Source organism: Corvus moneduloides, chromosome 12 (assembly GCF_009650955.1).
Source record: "Corvus moneduloides isolate bCorMon1 chromosome 12, bCorMon1.pri, whole genome shotgun sequence".
Lineage (NCBI taxonomy): Eukaryota > Metazoa > Chordata > Aves > Passeriformes > Corvidae > Corvus > Corvus moneduloides.
The window spans coordinates 3,373,024-3,391,577 of record NC_045487.1 but is presented as its reverse complement, the minus strand read 5'-3'; the positions used below and the strand labels follow the sequence as shown (position 1 = coordinate 3,391,577).

General features: G+C 42.2%; 2 protein-coding genes across 4 annotated transcripts in view; one reads left to right on the top strand and one right to left on the bottom strand.

Annotated features, from left to right (window-relative positions):
- The window catches only part of ATP2C2 (ATPase secretory pathway Ca2+ transporting 2), a 25,757-nt gene extending 19,888 nt beyond the window's left edge, over positions 1 to 5,869 (top strand). The window contains exons 18-27 of the mRNA XM_032121634.1: positions 501 to 671; positions 999 to 1,096; positions 1,184 to 1,234; positions 1,802 to 1,968; positions 2,628 to 2,696; positions 2,779 to 2,895; positions 3,514 to 3,661; positions 4,243 to 4,338; positions 4,637 to 4,778; positions 5,391 to 5,869. Coding sequence (XP_031977525.1) covers positions 501 to 671; positions 999 to 1,096; positions 1,184 to 1,234; positions 1,802 to 1,968; positions 2,628 to 2,696; positions 2,779 to 2,895; positions 3,514 to 3,661; positions 4,243 to 4,338; positions 4,637 to 4,778; positions 5,391 to 5,503 — 1,172 coding nt within the window. The 3' untranslated portion in view covers positions 5,504 to 5,869. The remainder of the gene's footprint in view (positions 1 to 500; positions 672 to 998; positions 1,097 to 1,183; positions 1,235 to 1,801; positions 1,969 to 2,627; positions 2,697 to 2,778; positions 2,896 to 3,513; positions 3,662 to 4,242; positions 4,339 to 4,636; positions 4,779 to 5,390) is intronic.
- MEAK7 (MTOR associated protein, eak-7 homolog) lies at positions 5,791 to 18,554 on the bottom strand. Of its 3 annotated transcripts, none has more exons than XM_032121636.1 (9): positions 18,444 to 18,554; positions 18,134 to 18,248; positions 16,855 to 17,031; positions 14,047 to 14,277; positions 13,430 to 13,574; positions 12,356 to 12,796; positions 11,015 to 11,133; positions 9,985 to 10,164; positions 5,791 to 8,962 (listed from the first exon to the last, which is right to left on the bottom strand). In XM_032121636.1, the coding sequence occupies exons 3-9, from the start codon at positions 17,020 to 17,022 to the stop codon at positions 8,825 to 8,827; spliced, it is 1,422 nt and encodes a 473-aa protein (XP_031977527.1). In that variant the 5' UTR covers positions 17,023 to 17,031; positions 18,134 to 18,248; positions 18,444 to 18,554; the 3' UTR covers positions 5,791 to 8,824. The 3 variants fall into 3 exon arrangements, with proteins under 3 accessions (XP_031977527.1, XP_031977528.1, XP_031977526.1); XM_032121637.1 differs by having other exon boundaries at positions 18,167 to 18,248; XM_032121635.1 differs by lacking the exons at positions 18,134 to 18,248; positions 18,444 to 18,554 and adding an exon at positions 17,122 to 17,239.

Sequence of the window (18,554 nt, the reverse complement as noted above, 5' to 3'; positions counted from 1 at the left end):
TTAAGAATGATTGAAGGATAATGAGCAGTGCTCCAAGAACAGAGACAAAATGTTCAGAGCTGGATGTTTACATGATAGGAGCTTCACTGGTTGAACTGAATTTACATTTCACATTTTTAGGTTTTAAAAAAAGTGTAAGTTTTTGCAGGAATGCTGTTGTTTAACTTAGTAGTTTAGTAGTGTCTGGTTTAACATAGCACTGCCCAGATTTAATCCATCTGCATTTAGGGAAGACGTGCTAGACAGCTTAAAATTAGAAAGAAAGAAATCCTAAGAGAAACACGTCAAACAGAAATGCTCTCATTCAGAGAAACTATTATTTAAGTGGACTGGATTTTTGTGTCTGTACCAGATCTGATTTTAATGAATAAAGATCTGTTTTTAATGACTTTTTCTGCTGGAAAACAGGCAATTTAATATCTTCTCTAAATATTCCTTTTAAAGCATGGAAATACATCATTAACAATTTACTCTTGTCTTCTTTTCTCCTCTATTACTAGTACTTGCTTTGGCTTCAGGTCCAGAACTTGGCAAGCTAACATTTCTAGGTCTGGTTGGAATAATTGATCCCCCAAGGGCTGGAGTGAGAGAAGCTGTTCAGGTCCTGTTTGAGTCTGGTGTGTCAGTAAAGATGGTCACTGGAGACACCCTGGAAACGGCTGTGGCTATAGGTACCAAACTGTGCTGCTTTCCTGGGGCTCTGTGGTGTGTCTGTCACATCAGTCAAATGTTATATCCCTTAATAATCAACTTTCTCATCGTTTTTGTGTGTGCAGTAGAGGCTTTAAAGGTCACTGAGTTTTTGCTTTTCCATTGAAATATTAAATGCAGTATAGAGCAGCTATGAACTCTGGGCCAAATTCCAGTAAATTAATTCCGCTATTTTAGCACCAGAAATGGCAAAACCTTAGTGTAAGACTCTTAAAAGACACAGGTGGCATTGCTGGGATTATAGAACCCACTCATATTTAGAGTGTGAGTATCTCTTTTCTTTGCAGGACAGAATATTGGTCTCTGCAATGGGAAGCTGAAAGCCATGTCTGGGGAAGAGCTGGACCAGCTGGCAGAGGCAGAGCTCTCCTCCACTGTCCAAAATGTAATGGCTTTGGTTACATAAAGAAGGCCTATTTCCAATAGCTCCCATCTAATATGAGATTATATTTTGTCCTTTTTTTGTTTTCAGGTTTCCATTTTCTTCAGAACAAGTCCAAAGCACAAACTAAAAATAATAAAGGTACTAAGAGCCTCTCAAATTCCTTGTGTGCCTCACAAAAACAAGGGGGAGGGAGCCTCAGCTCTGTACATGACCTGGTCTTCCCCAGCAGGATCAGCTCAAACTAAAGGACTGTAAAACCTCAGCTAGAGCACTGGCACTATTTCTCTGAAGGTATTAGCTGTGGAATTGGACTTGGTGATCCTTGTGGGTCCTTTCCAACTCAGGATATTCCATGATTCTTTGATTTTATGATTTCTCTTGCAAGCCTGGCCTGGGCATTTGAAAAACACTAGTGAGGTATTAGCAAGTATAACATCAGGAGAATGATTTCTGAGGGTTTTACTCCCCTCTTCTAACTTCTGCTGGAGTTGTGAGATTCCCTACACTCCTGAAAAAACAATCTCCTAATTCTTGCTCTGAGTTTTGTCCTTGGTGTGGTGCCGAGTTTGTTTTACCCTCAGAGCCAAACAGCACTTCTGATCTTTCAATATGAAAAGAGCAAAGCAAATAGTACAGACTCTGAAATTGCCAACAGGACTTGTTTGTCTTCTGACTTGAGAGCCTCTGACCTCTCCCCTCCCACAGGCCTTGCAGAGGGCTGGTGCTGTGGTGTCAATGACAGGAGACGGTGTCAACGACGCCGTGGCCCTGAAATCCGCGGATATCGGGATCGCGATGGGACAAGCGGGGACAGACGTCAGCAAAGAGGCTGCCAACATGATCCTCGTGGACGATGACTTCTCAAAAGTGATGTAGGTTTAGTGACTTTCTTGCTCTTCAGCTACTTTCTGGCTGTCCCCTGCAGCAAGCCTGTTGCGTGAGGAGCCCTGGGAATGAGGCAGGATGCAGGACATGGAAGTGGAGAGCCCCAGTGTGGCTCTGACTCGTTTTTAGTTGCATACATGGCAGTGACTTTCCTTCCAAGTGGTGCTGACCAAGCCACCTCTAACCTGAAAGCCCTGGCTCCTCATTGCTGCAGCTAACTGGGTATCTGAGAGTACCTGGAAGTCTGGGTAGATCAGAGATTTTTTTAGTCAAAAGCTGGACTTGATGATCCTTCATGATTCTACCTCGTACTCTGCCACATCCAGGAAGCTCAGAGGAAAAACATAATTTGCAATGCTCTGTTGGCTCACAATAACAGAGAGAGTGGGCAGGGTACGTACAGTGAGTCTATAAATAGGTCCAGGCCTGCTCTATGAACCAAAACCTGGCCCAGGTTTTCAGATCTACTCGTTGATAAAGGAATTGTAAGTGAGAAGCTGCATTGACGGCCTCCTCCTGAGCTGGGCTCTGAATTTCTACTGAAATAAGGGCTACAAAAGACAAATTGTGTTTTGAGTGTCAGAGGGAGCTCAACGTAAAACAGTGTGAGTGCTCTTTACTTAATTAACTCCCCTCTCCCTTCCAGGAATGCAATAGAAGAGGGAAAGGGAATATTTTACAACATAAAAAATTTTGTCCGGTTCCAGTTGAGCACGTAAGTTCCTGTTTGCTTCAGCTCCTGTGAAAGCACCTTTGGGGTGAGGCCCTGCAGAATAATGTTCTTCTGTGCTTTGCAGGAGTATTTCAGCTTTGAGCCTAATTACCCTGTCAACAGTGCTCAACCTACCAAATCCACTCAATGCCATGCAGATCTTATGGATCAACATCATCATGGATGGGCCGCCAGCACAGAGGTATGGAAGAGTTAAATGAGCAAAATAATCTTGGCTTTTGCATGTGTGAATTTGGCTCATAAAGTGTTGTGATTCCTCATCAATCATCATCAGTGGTTGGGTAAGTTGCACTTTTGTTCCCTTCTGGTCTTTCAGAAAGCACTTCGCATTTACTTGGGGTTTTCTGTATTTTCCTGCTTTATGGTGGAATCACTTAACTATTCCATTTTTTAACCAGGAATGGCCTGTTATCCTGAGAGCATCACCTGCTGGTAGAATGGGCAGGGACTAGTGGGTATATGCCCCAAAATCACAAGACTTAGGAACCTCATGCAAGTGCTAATTACAATAACAGCTAAATATAATTACTGCTTCCACATTATGCACATCTCGCAGTTAGCTCTCACTCTCAGGTGGGATACTGGTATGATGATCTAATGTTATTTTAGCAGCTCAATATGCAGAAAAGGCCTTTGGCATCAGTGTCATGGACAGATTTGGGCCTTGTGTCACCTTGCTTGAATATTCATGCCGTGTTCCAAGGAATTGCATCCTCCAGCTCCATCCTGGTTTCTCAGGATGTCCATTTGGGGACACCCTGCATTCATTAACACATCCCTCTGCTTCTCTTGGAGGCAGCTTGGGGGTTGAACCTGTTGATAGGGACACCATCAAGCAGCCCCCCCGGTGCATCACGGACACCATACTCAGCAAATCGCTGATCCTGAAAATCTTCATGTCAGCAATCATCATCATCAGTGGAACCCTCTTTGTCTTCTGGAAGGAGGTGAGGGAGATCTGCACTCAGATCTTGTTTCCATCAGGGTGGATGGAGCACAACAGTTTCTGGAGGACATGAGAAGGATTTCTGGAATCCATCCCGTTGGGAAGGATCAGTGTGGACAGAGGGCTGAGAAAGCAGGGTCAGCTCCTAGCTCTGCTCCTGCCTCCCTCTGTTACCTGTAATTTGGAGCTTACAGTCTAGAATGGGAAACCTATTACTTGATGTGTCATCAATACTTTAAGGGACTTTCCCCTCTAGCTTTCCATTTTCCCAGCAGAAAATGCCAAGTACAATGGATTGCTGTTGGTAAATTATTACTTTAAGTTTCAGTAATTTAGTTTAGAACGTTCTTTACTCAAAGTCCACATCAGTTTAAGAATTTAAAATAGGGTTGATAAGATCATCAACTCTAAAATGAGCAGAGAGAAATGAATGCTACCTGTAACAGCTAGAACTAGATTTACTCCTTTGTTTTACCACCCTTTGATTTGACTGGGCTCATTAAAGGGAACATTTAATTCTTCTATTGAATTGGCGTATTTTTGTAAGGTTAAACTAATCTCTGAATTTTTGTGTGCTTCCAGATTCCAAAAGGGGGCATAACTCCTCGAACCACAACGATGACTTTCACCTGTTTTGTGTTTTTTGACCTCTTCAATGCCCTGACATGTCGCTCTCAGGTGAGATTGCTCTGTCAGCAGTAATTTCTTGTCTCAAATCACAAACACAAACATTAGAATACCAGCATTTTGCCTAGTAAGGAGTTTTATAATTTAAAGCAGTATGATTTTTATCAACTTTTTATATAGATAAAATTATCCTTTACAGTTCAAGTGCAACTACACTTTCAATTATACAGCTCTAAGTTAGTGTTTATGTAACTTAAAAAGTAATGGAGTTGAAATGTAAAGTATCAGGGTGACATTTAGCTCCAACAGAGATTGGGAAAAGTTAAAAATTTTTTTTTCCCTGCTCTAGACAAAGTTGATATTTGAAATCGGCTTTTTCCGAAACCGCATGTTCTTGTATTCCGTGCTTGGGTCCTTTTTGGGACAGCTGGCTGTTATCTACATCCCTCCACTACAGAAGATCTTCCAGACAGAGAATTTAGGAGTTTTAGGTAAGTTGCAAAATCAATAATGGTTTGTTTGTTTTTTCCTTAAAGTGACTTTAGAAAGCAGATGCCATTGCTCTGCTAGCTCCCAACACATCACTGGTAGGGGAAACCAATCTACAGCTCCTATACCTGGGTATTTAGAGAGCTGTACCCAAATAGTAGCAGTATTTAATATTATCCCAGCTTAGATTCTGAATTCTGATTTACTGCACATAAATGCAAGTAAATGCAGACATGCCAAGACTTTCCAGGAGCTCTGTATGATGATATTTCCCAGATCATTATGCTGACACCCCCTTTGGAAAGAGCAGGGTTTCCCAGCTGAAATGCACCACAGATTTTAATTTGAATCAGCAAATTCCACCCCAGCACACCGTGTTATGTCTACATTAGGCTGTTGTCACAAGCAGGGGGCAGGGATCCCAAAGGATTCCTGTTTCCACCCTCCAAGGGGACTATCCCAGCTGTGGGTGTTACTTGTCTGTTGTAGTGGTGTCCCTAATTCTCAACTGGGAAGGGCAGCCAGGGGTTCATCAGCACAATTCCCAGCTGCAGAAAAGCCCTGGGCTGGGATTTTTGCCCAGCTGAGCTCACCTGCACTCTCTCCTCTCCCAGACCTGCTGTTCCTCACTGGCCTGGCTTCCTCAGTGTTCATCGTGTCCGAGCTCGTCAAACTCTGTGAACAGCGCTGCTGCCACCCAAAGCACACAAAGGGATGTCACAACTGACTCAGATTCTCTAAAATACACTTGGAGCAGAGCTGTGATGCTGGATAATCCAAATCCATGGCTTTGTGATGCCACACATCCTTCCTGAAGGTACTCAAGTGCATCTGTACCAACAGCCCTCACACCAGAGACTCTTCTGCCCACTCCAGGTGACCTGTTTGCAGAAACCTCCAGAGTGGCTCCTGTTTTACACCAAGAACAGGTATATTTTTATAGCACCAATCTGTATGTCCAGAAGGCTGTGCTAGTCCCAGACAAAAGAAGTTTCACACCTGTACAGAAACATCTATTGTGCCTGAAATTTTATTTATTTAAATCAAAATCGTTTTTATTAATAAAATCTACATTTTAAAATGTTACTGACAAGCATCTGAGTGAGACTCATGATTTAGACATGTCCTTTTATGTTGAATTAGAGGAGTGGAAAAGACCTGCCTTCAGGCATTTCTTTTCCTTCAACTTACAGCGTTTGTGGATTCCCAGGTATCCAGCCTTGATTCAGCAAGACTTTCAAGGAAACTGTGGGGAGCTGTCAAACAGAGCAGGCAGCTGAAGTGCCAACCCTCAGCTGTCAGTTTTTGTACCTGTGTGACTGACAGGAGAAAAAGGGAAGGCTGATCAGACCCAGTGCACAGCAGAGGATGGATTTAATGGGAAAGGGACTCGCTTTCACAAGAGCCTGAGCATAAAGATGAGTCAGGAACAGAGCAGGGATGTTGAGCTTTGCAGCTGGGTCAAGAATTGCACAAAAGAGACTGAGCTGTTCAGATCATAGCAAAGCCCACTGCTGACAAAAGCCTTCTGGATATTTTTAGGTGTATGAGCATGAAGCCCAGATTTCTTAATCTTCAGGTTAAAAGAAAAATTGAGTCTATCCCAAGCCCATCTTTTACATTTAAAGAGCAATTTTGAGTAATCCCATCTGCTGCTTGCATCAGTGGGTGTCCTAGTAAATAATGCTTTGCTGAGACATTTGCTGAAGTACCATAGTGTCAGTTTTCTTCTTGCCCCAGCTTAACACCTTCAAACTGAAGAGTCTCAGACACAAACTTGTCAAAAATCTACAATTTCAGAGGTCAGAATGCTATGCTGATAGTCACAAGATGATGTTTAAACAGGATTACATTTTGAAATCATAGACTAGAAAGAAACAGCTATACTGATACTCATTAAAAATCAAAACCTGGCCACTGAAATATTTTTGGTGGAGAGTAGCTTTGTACAATTCACTTTTTTTTTTTAACCCTTGCAGATACTTTCAGGTCTCAAAAGCAAGCTTCTACCTTGTCATGGAAGGAAAGTAAAGTCTAGCTATTTATTTTATGGTTGACTGCAGAAATTCAACTGTCTCATCCTGTATGCCATCCACTTGGGAGTATTTAAATAGGCTTAGTCACTGTTAAGTGAAAAAGACCTCTGAGACTCAGAGTGGGAGTTTGAGAATGTTCAAACAAAAGCTGCTATCACCACACCTACAGAGAGCATCATGTACTTACTTGCTACTCCTTACATTGCACAATTTAACATTATTAATATATATAGAGAAGAAAACTATACAAAAGTATCAGTGCAATCGTTCTGATGGTATATTTTTTTTACAAATTTGGGAGACTATCTGGTTTCTCTAAGCAAATACAGGATAAAAAGGACACTATGCCAGGCCCCTCACAGCACTCTCTGTGCTGGAACAAACAGTATAGAAATGCCCCAAGCATTAGTTCAGGTACTCCACAAAACACACAGCTGAGTCCTAGGATGCCTGGCTGGAGTGATTTCTTCATGCTCTCCTTTCAAGGCTAAATTCATGTTGTTTAATATAATTTTTAGAAACGAGATCTACATTAAGGCACAAGTGCAGATTGTTCAGAATATTCAAATCCGGCTCCCTCACAACAGGTGGGGGGAAAAAATCACATACAAGAAAACACCAAGGGAAAGAACATGAAGGAAGGCCACATTATCAGGAATTGTAGAATTCTATTGTTACAACAGTTTTGCTGTAAGCTGCAAAGAAGACAAACTCATGCCAGGACAAAGGGGGTTTGACACAGTCCTTTTCCTCAGGACGAGAAACACTGACAACCAGAGACACCAATAACCAAACTTTTTGCTGAGTTAGAAATTACAGCCCGTGGTAGAAATCAGAGCTATTTTTGACAAGTTAATTACACATAGAATTAGCAAGGTCAAACTAATAATTACTGAGAGATGGGAACTAATTCAAGTAGAAAAAGTCCTGAGTATGAGAGACCTGACAAAACTGGTGCTGACTGGTGAACAGCCACAAAACAGAGCACAAACCCCAACAACTGCATTTCACATTCTGGGCACATTTTTCTATAATAGAGTAATGATTAATTATGTGGAAATAAAGTGTACAGCAATCTTCTTTAAACATTTTAAACACATAACCCTGATTTTTATTTCTTTCACAAGGTATCCACAGATCCTATTCTCAATTAAATGTGGCTGCTTCTTACTCAACCTTTTTAAAAGCCTGATCTTTCATTCCAGTCTCATGAGGCTACTAAAGAATGTACCTTCTCTAGAGAATTCCTGCTGGAGGTATGGCCCATTTTTAGGATAAATATGGCTCCAGTGATTCTGTTCCAAGTTTAAAAACCTACAGACAAGTTTCTGCAGAAGCAGGTGAAGTGAGTTGGACCAAGGGTAGTGTAGTAGTATAAAATTTGTTGCTGTATAACTGTTCTGGACATCTTACAGAATATGGAGTCACCTGCTGAAAATCTGACTTAGAAAGCTTGAAATTTAATGCTTTAACTGAAGCAATGCAAATTAATAGCACCCTTCATATGGCATCATGTGGACTATGCAATGTTCACCAATGCAGGACATCATTACAGTCTGTAAGCTTTGCTGACTCATTCCATTGCATGCAAATAAATATGTGCAGTTGAGGTATAAGAGCTTTAATCAGTGCCTTGAACAGGCTTTATAAATATGTAACTATGTACATATCAACTCTCCAAGACAGAAAGCCATACTGTCAGTAACTTCTGCTGCTTTTCATTTAGTGTGCAGACATGATCTATGGGGAATGCAAGCAGATTCATATCCAGCTAGACCTTAGCCATGCCTAATGATTATGTCCCTCGTTACTTTTTCTATCCTCCCCAAACAAAACCCTTCAGGCAGAAGAGTGCATTAGACCTAAATATTACACAAGTACAAGGGTCAAGCTTTGTCCCAGACAATTAGGTAAATTTAAGGGGGGAAAAAAAGGGAAAAAAATCTTGTCCAAGGAACATTAACACTTGGAAGCAAATAAAAGTAAAGGTTTTTCATGTTACTGTGGCTCCTTTAGTTCTCATCATCATCATCATCTTCATCCTCTTCAATGGGCTCCCGCAGACCTTCGCTCTGACGACTTTTTCCAGCCATTTCTAACAAGGCCTGAGCCTGAGGATCCACATCCAGGATACTCTTCTTGCCTTTTCTCTTCAAAACAAAATAAAATACAGTCAATTTAAAATGTCCATACCAGGCTACAGGGAAGGGACACACTCTAAAGTCCATAAGTGATGTGGTCTGCAAGCTTGGCACAATGGAGAAGATGTATTTCCAATTCCAAAACTCACTGGGATACATCAAATGATTTTTACTGCTGCAGCTACACAAAATGGCCATAAACTTTTCCTAGGATGACAGTGAACTATTTCAAGCTTATTCAGGTTACAAGCCAGCCAGGACATCCTGGATAACCTCACCTCAGTCTGAAGTGCTAAAGTTTTTAAAGAAGAGATCCAGTTACAATTCAACATTTTCTGTAAACAGTTTGCTCTGTTTCTATTTAGAACTATGTGTCCAGCGAAGTCAGGGCACATGAATTTAGTATGAAAAGAAGTGAAAAATAAATAAATTTTAAAACCCCACCAAACTGTACAGACCAGACAGTTTAGTAAGAGAATAAATTGCAGGGATAGAGGAGACTGGAGAGAGGGCTCCTACTCATTTCCAAAAATAAACCAAGTGCAGAAAGACTGGCATAAACCTATTCACATAAATTTATTGTAAAACAATAGTAAATTTAAAGTTACTGATAAAGAAATCTTTTGGGTCTCTTCATGAATTACAGATTAAACTTTCCTTGAGAGTTTCCAGTGCCGTCTGTTTTAGAAACACTGGGTTTTACTGAGCCCCTCCAAGGAGGTTCCTCCCAGAGACCATTCCTCAATATCAAAAAGGCCTTTTGAAATTCAGAAAAAAGTACTGCTACTCTGACTTGATCACCTCATGGCTCCTGATACTCCTTCTTGTTGGCACCCTCAATAATTCCACTACTGTTTTGCTATCTGCCTGCTACAAAACTCATGGCACCACAGGGCCAGTTAAAGAAAATGTTACTCACTACAATGGAGAGACAGTGTTTAAACAGAAAACAACAACTGTGAGCTTTGCATTCACATCTTCTGTTCCAACCAGGACACAATTTCACAGGTTCAATTCACAATTTCACCTACCCCTGCACTCTCAGGGGCATCTCCCACTGCCCAAACTTCCATGGCATCCAGTGTAAAATCCTCTTTAGCTGACAGCTGGGGGCTGTTGTAGGTGGTGCACCGAGGTTTGGCTTTGCTGTGGCCCTTCCCATAGTCACTGTCTATCCAGAGCCCGAAGTAGCCATGCTGTCCACCCATACCCTGGGAAGAAAACCAGCACATCAAACACATCCTGCACAGGGAAAACAGACTGGGAAAGTTAGGAAACCTAAGAACAAGCTGCTGTGCTCAGTATTTATGCCACACTTCTGTGAGTAGGTGAAAGAAGGGGATTCTGAGTGAAGCTGGGCCTCTGCACCCACATCTGTTATTCCTGAACACAAGTAAGAACTTACCTGAGTGATACTGGCCTACCTCTAAGCTTTACAGAATACAAATATCTGTGAGCTGTGCCAGAAATTTAGCTCCTGGCTTCTGTTTATTGACTAACAGTTCCATTCCAAACAGAGGGGCAGTGCTTGGGTTTGCTGCCTCTTTTCCATTTAGGAAAGTATCTACAGAAACCAGTAATGTCATTTGATGTTGTTCACTTTCTCTAGAGCAAATTAATTCCAGCCTGCTGCAATTCCCAAAGTTATGGGCACACAATGCTCCAAAACTGTAAAGCATTTTCAAGACAGGTGGTGTGTTGTAGCTCTCTATAGAAACTCCTCTGCATCTGGAGAGCTCATCTGTGAACTTGAGTAAGAGGAGCTCCTGCCCCTGTCATCACACAGCAGCAGCAGCAGCTACTTGCAATGTCTGCACTCTAATTCTGCTGGGCCTTCTCCTCCATAATTCCAAAAGCAGCTGGCATGGCAGGGAGAGCAGCCAGTGGAAGAATCCTCAGTTACACAGATCACTGTTTTGTGCTGCTTCTGGGATGCAAATTTCCTCAGAGAATAACAAGTGAAACAAATCTGCTCTCCAAAAAAAAACCCAAAAAACCACAAAACCCTTCCAAACACCAGCCATAAATCCAATTTCCAAATCATCATTTCTGAATACTTACAAGTCCATTTGGCATAGTCTGTTGGCCATGGTTTAAATACATGTAGTGGTCATTGTACCCTGTGTATGTGTGTACAGCCAGAGTGGGGAAAACTGAAAACAGAAAGCATCTGTTGTCACCTGCAAACAGAAAAGCACCTCAGGTCAGACAAGTGGGCAAGCAATAACTTGCCTACAAATAGAATAGAAAACATAATTGAAGCTGAATCATTCAAAGAAAGCAGCTACCACCTCAGAAAGCCAGTAGATCTCCCATCAAGATTTAGATCTATTTTTTATTCTCAATGAACTCTGTGTAGCCACAGGAATCAATGCAATTACAGGCTGTGATCAAGGGCAGAGTCAGAGGCACCACTAGGACATTATGTCACTGTGTCACCTAGCCCAGATTGCACTATATCACCTAAAACTGGCCAACTGATAGATCTGTACAAATTGGTGTGAGTGCAGACACCCCCAGTTCTGACTACACTGATACATAAATCAGTTTAGAGTCGATGATTTAGAGCAATTTTCACCATGCCCAGTTTGGTATTCAGAGGCACCTGAGCTGTGCTTGCCCTGTATGCTTTATATGTTTCTCTATCAGGGAAGAATACAAGGAAAGGGATGTGTAGTCAGTGTAAAATAACATTATACTGTCTGAAGTGGTCATTTTCAACTACTCATTCAGGACATGAGTTGAGTTTCTAATGTAGCCAAAGTGAGGATTCCCAGCAACATCAAATACCCAAAGCCCACTTTTTTTTCTTCACAAATCCATCACAAACATTCTTTACAAAGAGTCCTTAAAAAACCCTCTCTCTCCCCACCTAAGTTTTAAGGGAACAAGAAGTTTAGCTTGTCCAAAGAATCCTCTGGCTGCTGGATTTTAGAAGGGGAACAAAGACACTGCACAAATGGCAAGAGGAGGCTCAGGTGTTCCTGATGGAGGACTGCCATCCTGTGGGCAAATTTATTTAGACACTAATTCATCATCTGTGCTCTATTTCCTTCATTTTCGTTTAATTTTCCATCTAAGCAGCTACAGGGCTTGATAGATTTCCCTGAAAACTTGTTCTGTGATCAATAAGTCCTGCAATTTTAAAAGCCTTACCAAATAACAAACTATAAATATTAATCAGCAACTCGCCTGACTGCCATGCTAAGAGTAACTTTGCATGTGTTTTATATTCTTTGAAAATTAGTGTTATTTTTGCCACAGAAAAACTCACTTGGAAGTGTAAAAAACACTGTGGCTCATTAAAAAGCCAGTATCCACGAAGGGGACAGGATTCTTGTGCCTGTACAAAAACCAGGGAATGTTTACCAGAGATACTAAAAAAAGAAAAGTGAGTATTACCTTGAAACTGTGGCTTCACCTCCCAGGAGTGAGATGCAAACCCACCAAAGAGGAAACCATCCACGTCCCTTAGGATCACTATGCAAGGGCCTTTGTTCACTATATGGGCACACAACTGTGAGAAGCTTTCCCCATGCAGCCTGGAGGAAAATAAAAGCTGCCACTTGTGCTGCAGCTCTGCAGGCAGGTGAGAGTTGATGTAGATGATGGCTGGGATGTCAAAGAGACTGGCAACTCCTCTTCCTTTGATGCCTTTGCAGTGGGGAACCAGGTTGAGGATGTCGTTGGTTTGGTCTGGGAGGGAATGCAGGACGTGGAGGCCTTGCCTGATGACAACACTGAGGAAAACTGAGATCTGGGGAACTCGGTACACCCAGTCCTCAATGACACTTTGATCAAAATTTGTCTCCAGCAGCTGAGAACCCACGGGTTTTGTCCCATCTAAAGAACAAGACACACAGGGACAGGAGTAAGTCTCACCATCTCGAAAATAATCAGGCGATTTTTAAGTGTAAACACAATATTCCATTGTTGTAATGAACAGAAAACCACACATGAAAGGAGCCAGCAACAGTAAAGTGTCAACTACATTAAGCAAATGCAACAATAAAACTGACAACCATTTACCTGTGGCATTCTTTGGCTGGGCTGTCATGATTTAGAAGCACGGACTCCAAGCTACAACTCATGAATGTTCTTTGCAAGACACCAAAATCTGTTATTACAGCAGTGCAAAGATAGACTTATGCTTTATAAAAGGACATAGCCATAAATATATGATAAATTTTATTTAAATAAAAGATATTCAGATGCCCATGCCTGTCACTTGCAAGTCAGGTATTTGTAAAATAGACATGTTCCACAACAAACTGGGACTTCAAACCAAATCTCACCTGAATTTAGGGGAGAAAGATGGTAAGCTAAATAAATAAAATTCTCATGTCATTTTCTAAGCACTAGGTTCGAAATTTTGGTCTCACCCTTTGAATTCAAAGATGTGACCTAAAGAGAGAAACTCTCATGAGATCACTGATTACACAAGCTCTGGGATATGCTGAATCAGGGCTGGCTTACCTGGAAGCTTCAATTCCGAGAGCAGCTCAGAAGCCAAAGCTTTAACTCCACTTGAAGAATCCCTCGTATTCTCCAAACTCCAACCTTTCAGCTCCTTCCTGTAGCTCAGTACGTGGACTACAGATGTGATCAGATCCTCTGTGAACTTTAAAACATCACCATTTTGGTATTTCTTAAATGAAATTTCCAAGAGCTTCAAACGACTGTCTGAAGATAAAGTCAAACAGTACTGACGCTGTAATCCCAAAGGCAGAAACATCTCTTGCCATGACAAGTCAGGAACTACAGAAATGCTATTTCAGTGTCATAGGTCTTGAAAAGGATCCTTTTTCAAGACGTTTGATACATGTTACTTCACAAAGCACCTCCATAAAATAGGGAATGAAAGAGGGAGGGGAGGGTCACGTTTTGCAGTGTAGGAGCTGCTGGTGAATTACTGTTCTGTGATATCTCACTCTGTCACCTTGCAAGCTACATAGCTGATCCTGTAACTAAAGCTCTAGAAAGCATTTTGCTCAGTTCTCAGAAGCACCAGTCACACCACAGCCCTTGCTGGCTCTTAACTATTGCCCTGCTCTCTTACTGTCCCCCCAACACATATTTAACTGCTCGTTTACCTCTTGGATTTGTTTGCCCTTCAGAGGCCCTCCTGTCCCTGCGATCATTCTCATTATTATGCTAATCTTCTCATCTGCATTCCCTTTTAAGAGGTTGGACATAAAAATTACAAACTGCTCCTTCGAAATCTGTTCACTCAGCCCAGATGATTTGCCAGGCAGGTCAATGCTTTTCATTCCATTGTACAAACGAAGAGTCATTGGCTCTGGCAGGGGCTCCCGGGTGTGTGCCTGCAGTGAGAGAAACAGCAAAGAGCACATTTTACAAATGAAGAATAACTGATGCATTTCAGGTAATCTGTGCTGACATACAGAATATAGTATGAGCAATAAACTTTTGTCAAAGAGCTGCTTTGCCAAGAGAAAAACCAAAAATCTCTATTTTTATAGTGATTTTTTTAGTGATTTAGGTTGATACTGTTTTTCTAGAAACGCCATGGACTTCAGAAAAGCAATACTGTAAAGTCTTAATAGCGTATAAGCAAAGGGTTTCTAGGTGATAACTCTGGTGCAAAGGTTGCCAACTCTGCCAGTACAACATTCCAAATTGTGTTTTAACTCTGCTTTTGATAGTGGAGGTCACTTAAAAGGAAAGTAGTGTTTTCCATATCTCAGTTTTGGCCTCAAGGCAGTGTTTAACCCTACATGCACGTGTAGAAACAATCCTGGGAAATTTCTCTCTGCATAGCAACTAACTGAAGCACAGATCACCTGATTTTTAAAAAGCATCCCTGATGTTAGGAGAGAGTCAAAATCAGCACTTATTCATCAGAATTGCATGCTTGGCCCTTTGAATTGAAATCTAGCTGGAATACATCATCATTCATCATAGCTCTGTGGGAAAGATCTGACTTTGGATTCAACTTTCAGAGTGTTCAAGATAATTACACTGTTTAAAAATAAATCATCTCAAATACATGCATGCAGGAGGACATGATTACCCAGTGTCCTCCCTGTGCACAGCACTGTGCACAACGTGCTGAAGACCTGACCTGACTCTTGCACACGGGGTGTAGCTCAGTGGGGACTGTGCTGAAATCAGTGGAGCCCCACATGCCTAAAAGCCCTACTCCACTCAGGGGAGCTGCTATTACTGATTCCCTGGCTCAATGCCACTCCTGTGGAAGCCACCTGGGCTGCTCCTATTTGCTGTTAATGGCTGTTGCTGGGCACAAGAGATCCAATATCCCGAGCTCTGTGCTGCTTTCACTGACGTCAGTGGTACAACTCCCATTGATTCCAGCAGGAGCAGAAACAGCAGCCACAGCCTTTCACATCAGAGTGCTCCACAGGGAGGGAGGGAGGGATGGTCACAGGGGGTACAGCTGTCTTTGAGAGGCTTTCTAAAAATCCTACATGAGCCTAAAGTGGGAGAGGCAGCAGGGAACACTACTAAAAGATTATACTCAAGGGTTTTTTACTTCACACTGCTGAATTACCTACCTAATCCCACCACTTCACTGCGCTGTTCCATTGTGCTTCTAGCTATTCCAAAGAGTGGACCCGGGGTGCAAAAAAAGGAGGTGTGTAAAAAAGGAATCTTTAATAACCCTCTAACTCACATCTCTGATAGTTCAGAACCCTTGTTTTAAATGGCTTCAAGAAATAATCTGGAGGTTCCTGCTCCAGCTGCTTCCCAAGCTATGCAGTGCAGCCTGCCCTGGCCCAGAAGATGTGTAACCTAAGCAGAGCACAGGAGGTGATGCTTGGGGCCTCACCAGTGTTACCAAACTGCTGCTGGATCAAATCTGTCACATCTCAGTCCAGCCCAGGCATGAGCACTGTCACCTACAAGGCAGAAATGGCATTGCCACTCTCCCTGCACCTACAGGAAGTCTTCAAAAAGATTTTAATTTAAGCTGGTAAACAAAAAGCCAGGAAGGGAAAAGGCAAATGTTCATCAGAGATCACACTGATCTAGGGCAAAGCAAGAAAGAGAACTTCTTCCAGGTCCCAAACAAATAACAGGCACTAAGGACATTGGATGAATTAATGCTGAAAAATCAGGCAGCGGGAACATCATTTCCAAAATTGGTGCTCCAAAAACCGGTGACAGCTCATGAACAGCCAGGCTGCAGGAAGGCTGAAGCTGGTCTGTATGCACAGGCATTGCTGAACACCTTAAAATAACCTGCTGCTTTCAATGAGTTTTAATTTGACTCCATTATTTGTGTAATACATATCAAACTGCACTTTACCATTACATTCATTGGGCCACTTAGTTCCTGACTAGCTGAAGGTATTAAGGATTCCAATGAATCATTTTTCTCTTGATTAGAAAATGAATGCAAAGTTAATCAGAAGCATAATGCATGTTAATTAGCTAAAACAGGGAGCCACAGCTTAATCAAGTCAAATTGAATTCTCTGCTTTTAGTACAAATGAAGAGATTAGAGACAGTGATGTGTTGAGGGAGACAGGCATAACCAAATAAAAACTGACTTTGTGACAGCTTCTCAAGACAATCTGTAAATGATCCCCCACTACAGACTCCAGGGGGAAAAATATTCTTCCCATTTTTCAGGTCTCTGTAAAAATATTTCCATACACCCCAACTTACTTCAGAATCAGGAAAGCTGCAAATGGACCCAAAAATGCAATTTAAGAAATTAATGCAAACCTGAAAGTCACTACTCATGTTAAACTGCAAGCAAAAGTTAAATATCCATCCTGCCCCAAATTATGAAAAATTAAATTGAGATGAGCAATCCTTGAAAAATAACTATTGCCACATCTTTATAGCTTCTTTCTGGAATTCTGTTCAACGCACTACATCCCAGATATATCATGAATAACAGATTGTCTTGCCTGTAGTGCTGCCAGAGTCACAGTTTTTTTTGTAGCTTTGGCATTTTTTGCTCCAGCTGAGCCACCCAGTCCTGATAAGGTATTGAATAGTCCATCAATGTCAGACTGCTCCTCAGGAAGAAATCTGGAAAGGTGATTCTGATAAGCATTGCTTTCTGCATTCCCCATCTTTTCAACCTGAAGCAAAGAAAAAAGAATCAAAAGAAACATTAAACACAGAAAGATATCACAAGGACTATGAAAGACACATCAAACAGACTAACATACCAGTGCAAGCTTTACAAGAAGAGCAAATTAATAGCCTTACAGGAAATTATTAAAACTACTGTTTTGTCTCTGTATTCACCCAGATTTCACGAACTTGGGGAACATCTGAACAGTAACTGTGCTTTAAAAGCTAACAGTCTGACAGCTCTTTGCTAAAACCACCCTGGCCACCAATGCAAATCTGTCACGTCTCTATCAAATGGAAAAACCAATATGACCTAATGGTTAAATTAGTTTATACAAAGTGACCATGAGTTTGACAGCTGGAATACATCCCTAACATGAAGGGAGAAGCCTGATAATGGATTAGTTATGACAGACTATGCTGCATCTTTCTGGTGCATTAATGGACTACAGCTAAGTTTGCCAATATGATGTGGCACTAAAACACATCACTGCAAAGTCTCTGAAAATTACATGAGAGTGTTTTTTTCTAAGGACATAATACTAAAATCATTTCAAACAAAGTCACAAAAACATTAAGGAACACAATTCAAGACTCATTAAAAACACACAGATTCATATGAAACCAATAAATCAATCATTGGGAGTTGGTACCCACAGAATTAAGGTTGGCGATAGGGGGGTTGGTTTGGGGTTTCTCTGTTTTACACATTTAGTGGTACAACTATTTCTCTCAATGTCCCAGGAGTCACCTGCATTACACAGATTTGATTTTTAGTGTTGTCTGGGCTCTGGTTTTCTCCCTGGAGCAGCACAGCGCAGACCTAACAAGGCCTGAAATCCCAAATTCCACCATGACCACAGTGACAGCCACCACTACCATCAGCATTCCCATATGTCTGGGGGAAACGCAAGTCTGGGGTGACAATATGAAAAAGATGAGATGAGCAATAAAAAGATCGTTTTGTAGGGTTTTTTTCTGCAAATCCCATGTCCTTCCTGACACCTCTCTTCTGCAGACGAGCCCATCACGCAGCCCTTCAGCCGCCTCCTCCGAAGGACGCACTGCTGAGCCTAATGCAGTGCTTCTGTCGGTAACTTTGTTTACCGTAAATAAGAGGCCGAGTTGTGGCTGCTTCACCTTCAGGCCTAAAGCCTTGTCTGCCTGAGGAAGATGTCGGTCGTCGAGAAAACACCGAGGGGTGAATGGAAACCACTTTAACCTAGAAGACAGACCGTGGAGATACTGTTAATTTAAGCAGCGAAACGCTGGAAAAAGGGGGTCCTTGGACGGTTTATTCCCGGTGTGCCCAGCTCAGCCCAGCTCAGCCCAGCCCATCGCTCCGCAGCCGGTGACGAGGCTGAGGCTGAGGCTGAGGCTGAGGCTGAGGCGAGCCCCCCGCCCGCCCCTCGCTTACCGGCAGGGCGGGCCCGGCCGCTCTCCGCCCCCGATGGGCCCCGCGCTGTGACACCAGCCCGGGCCCGGCCGGCGCCATCCGGCACCTCCGCCCGCCCGGCCGGGGCGGAGC

What these genes read in the sequence shown, in the direction of transcription:
- MEAK7 (XM_032121636.1), bottom strand. Translation starts at nt 17,022, where the DNA reads ATGGGGAATGCAGAAAGCAATGCTTATCAGAATCACCTTTCCAGATTT. An exon ending in TGACTCTGGCAGCACTACAG is followed by an intron (nt 14,278 to 16,854) that starts GCAAGACAATCT and finishes CTCTCACTGCAG; the next exon opens with GCACACACCCGGGAGCCCCT. An exon ending in ATGCCCCTGAGAGTGCAGGG is followed by an intron (nt 8,963 to 9,984) that starts GTAGGTGAAATT and finishes TTTGTTTTGAAG; the next exon opens with AGAAAAGGCAAGAAGAGTAT.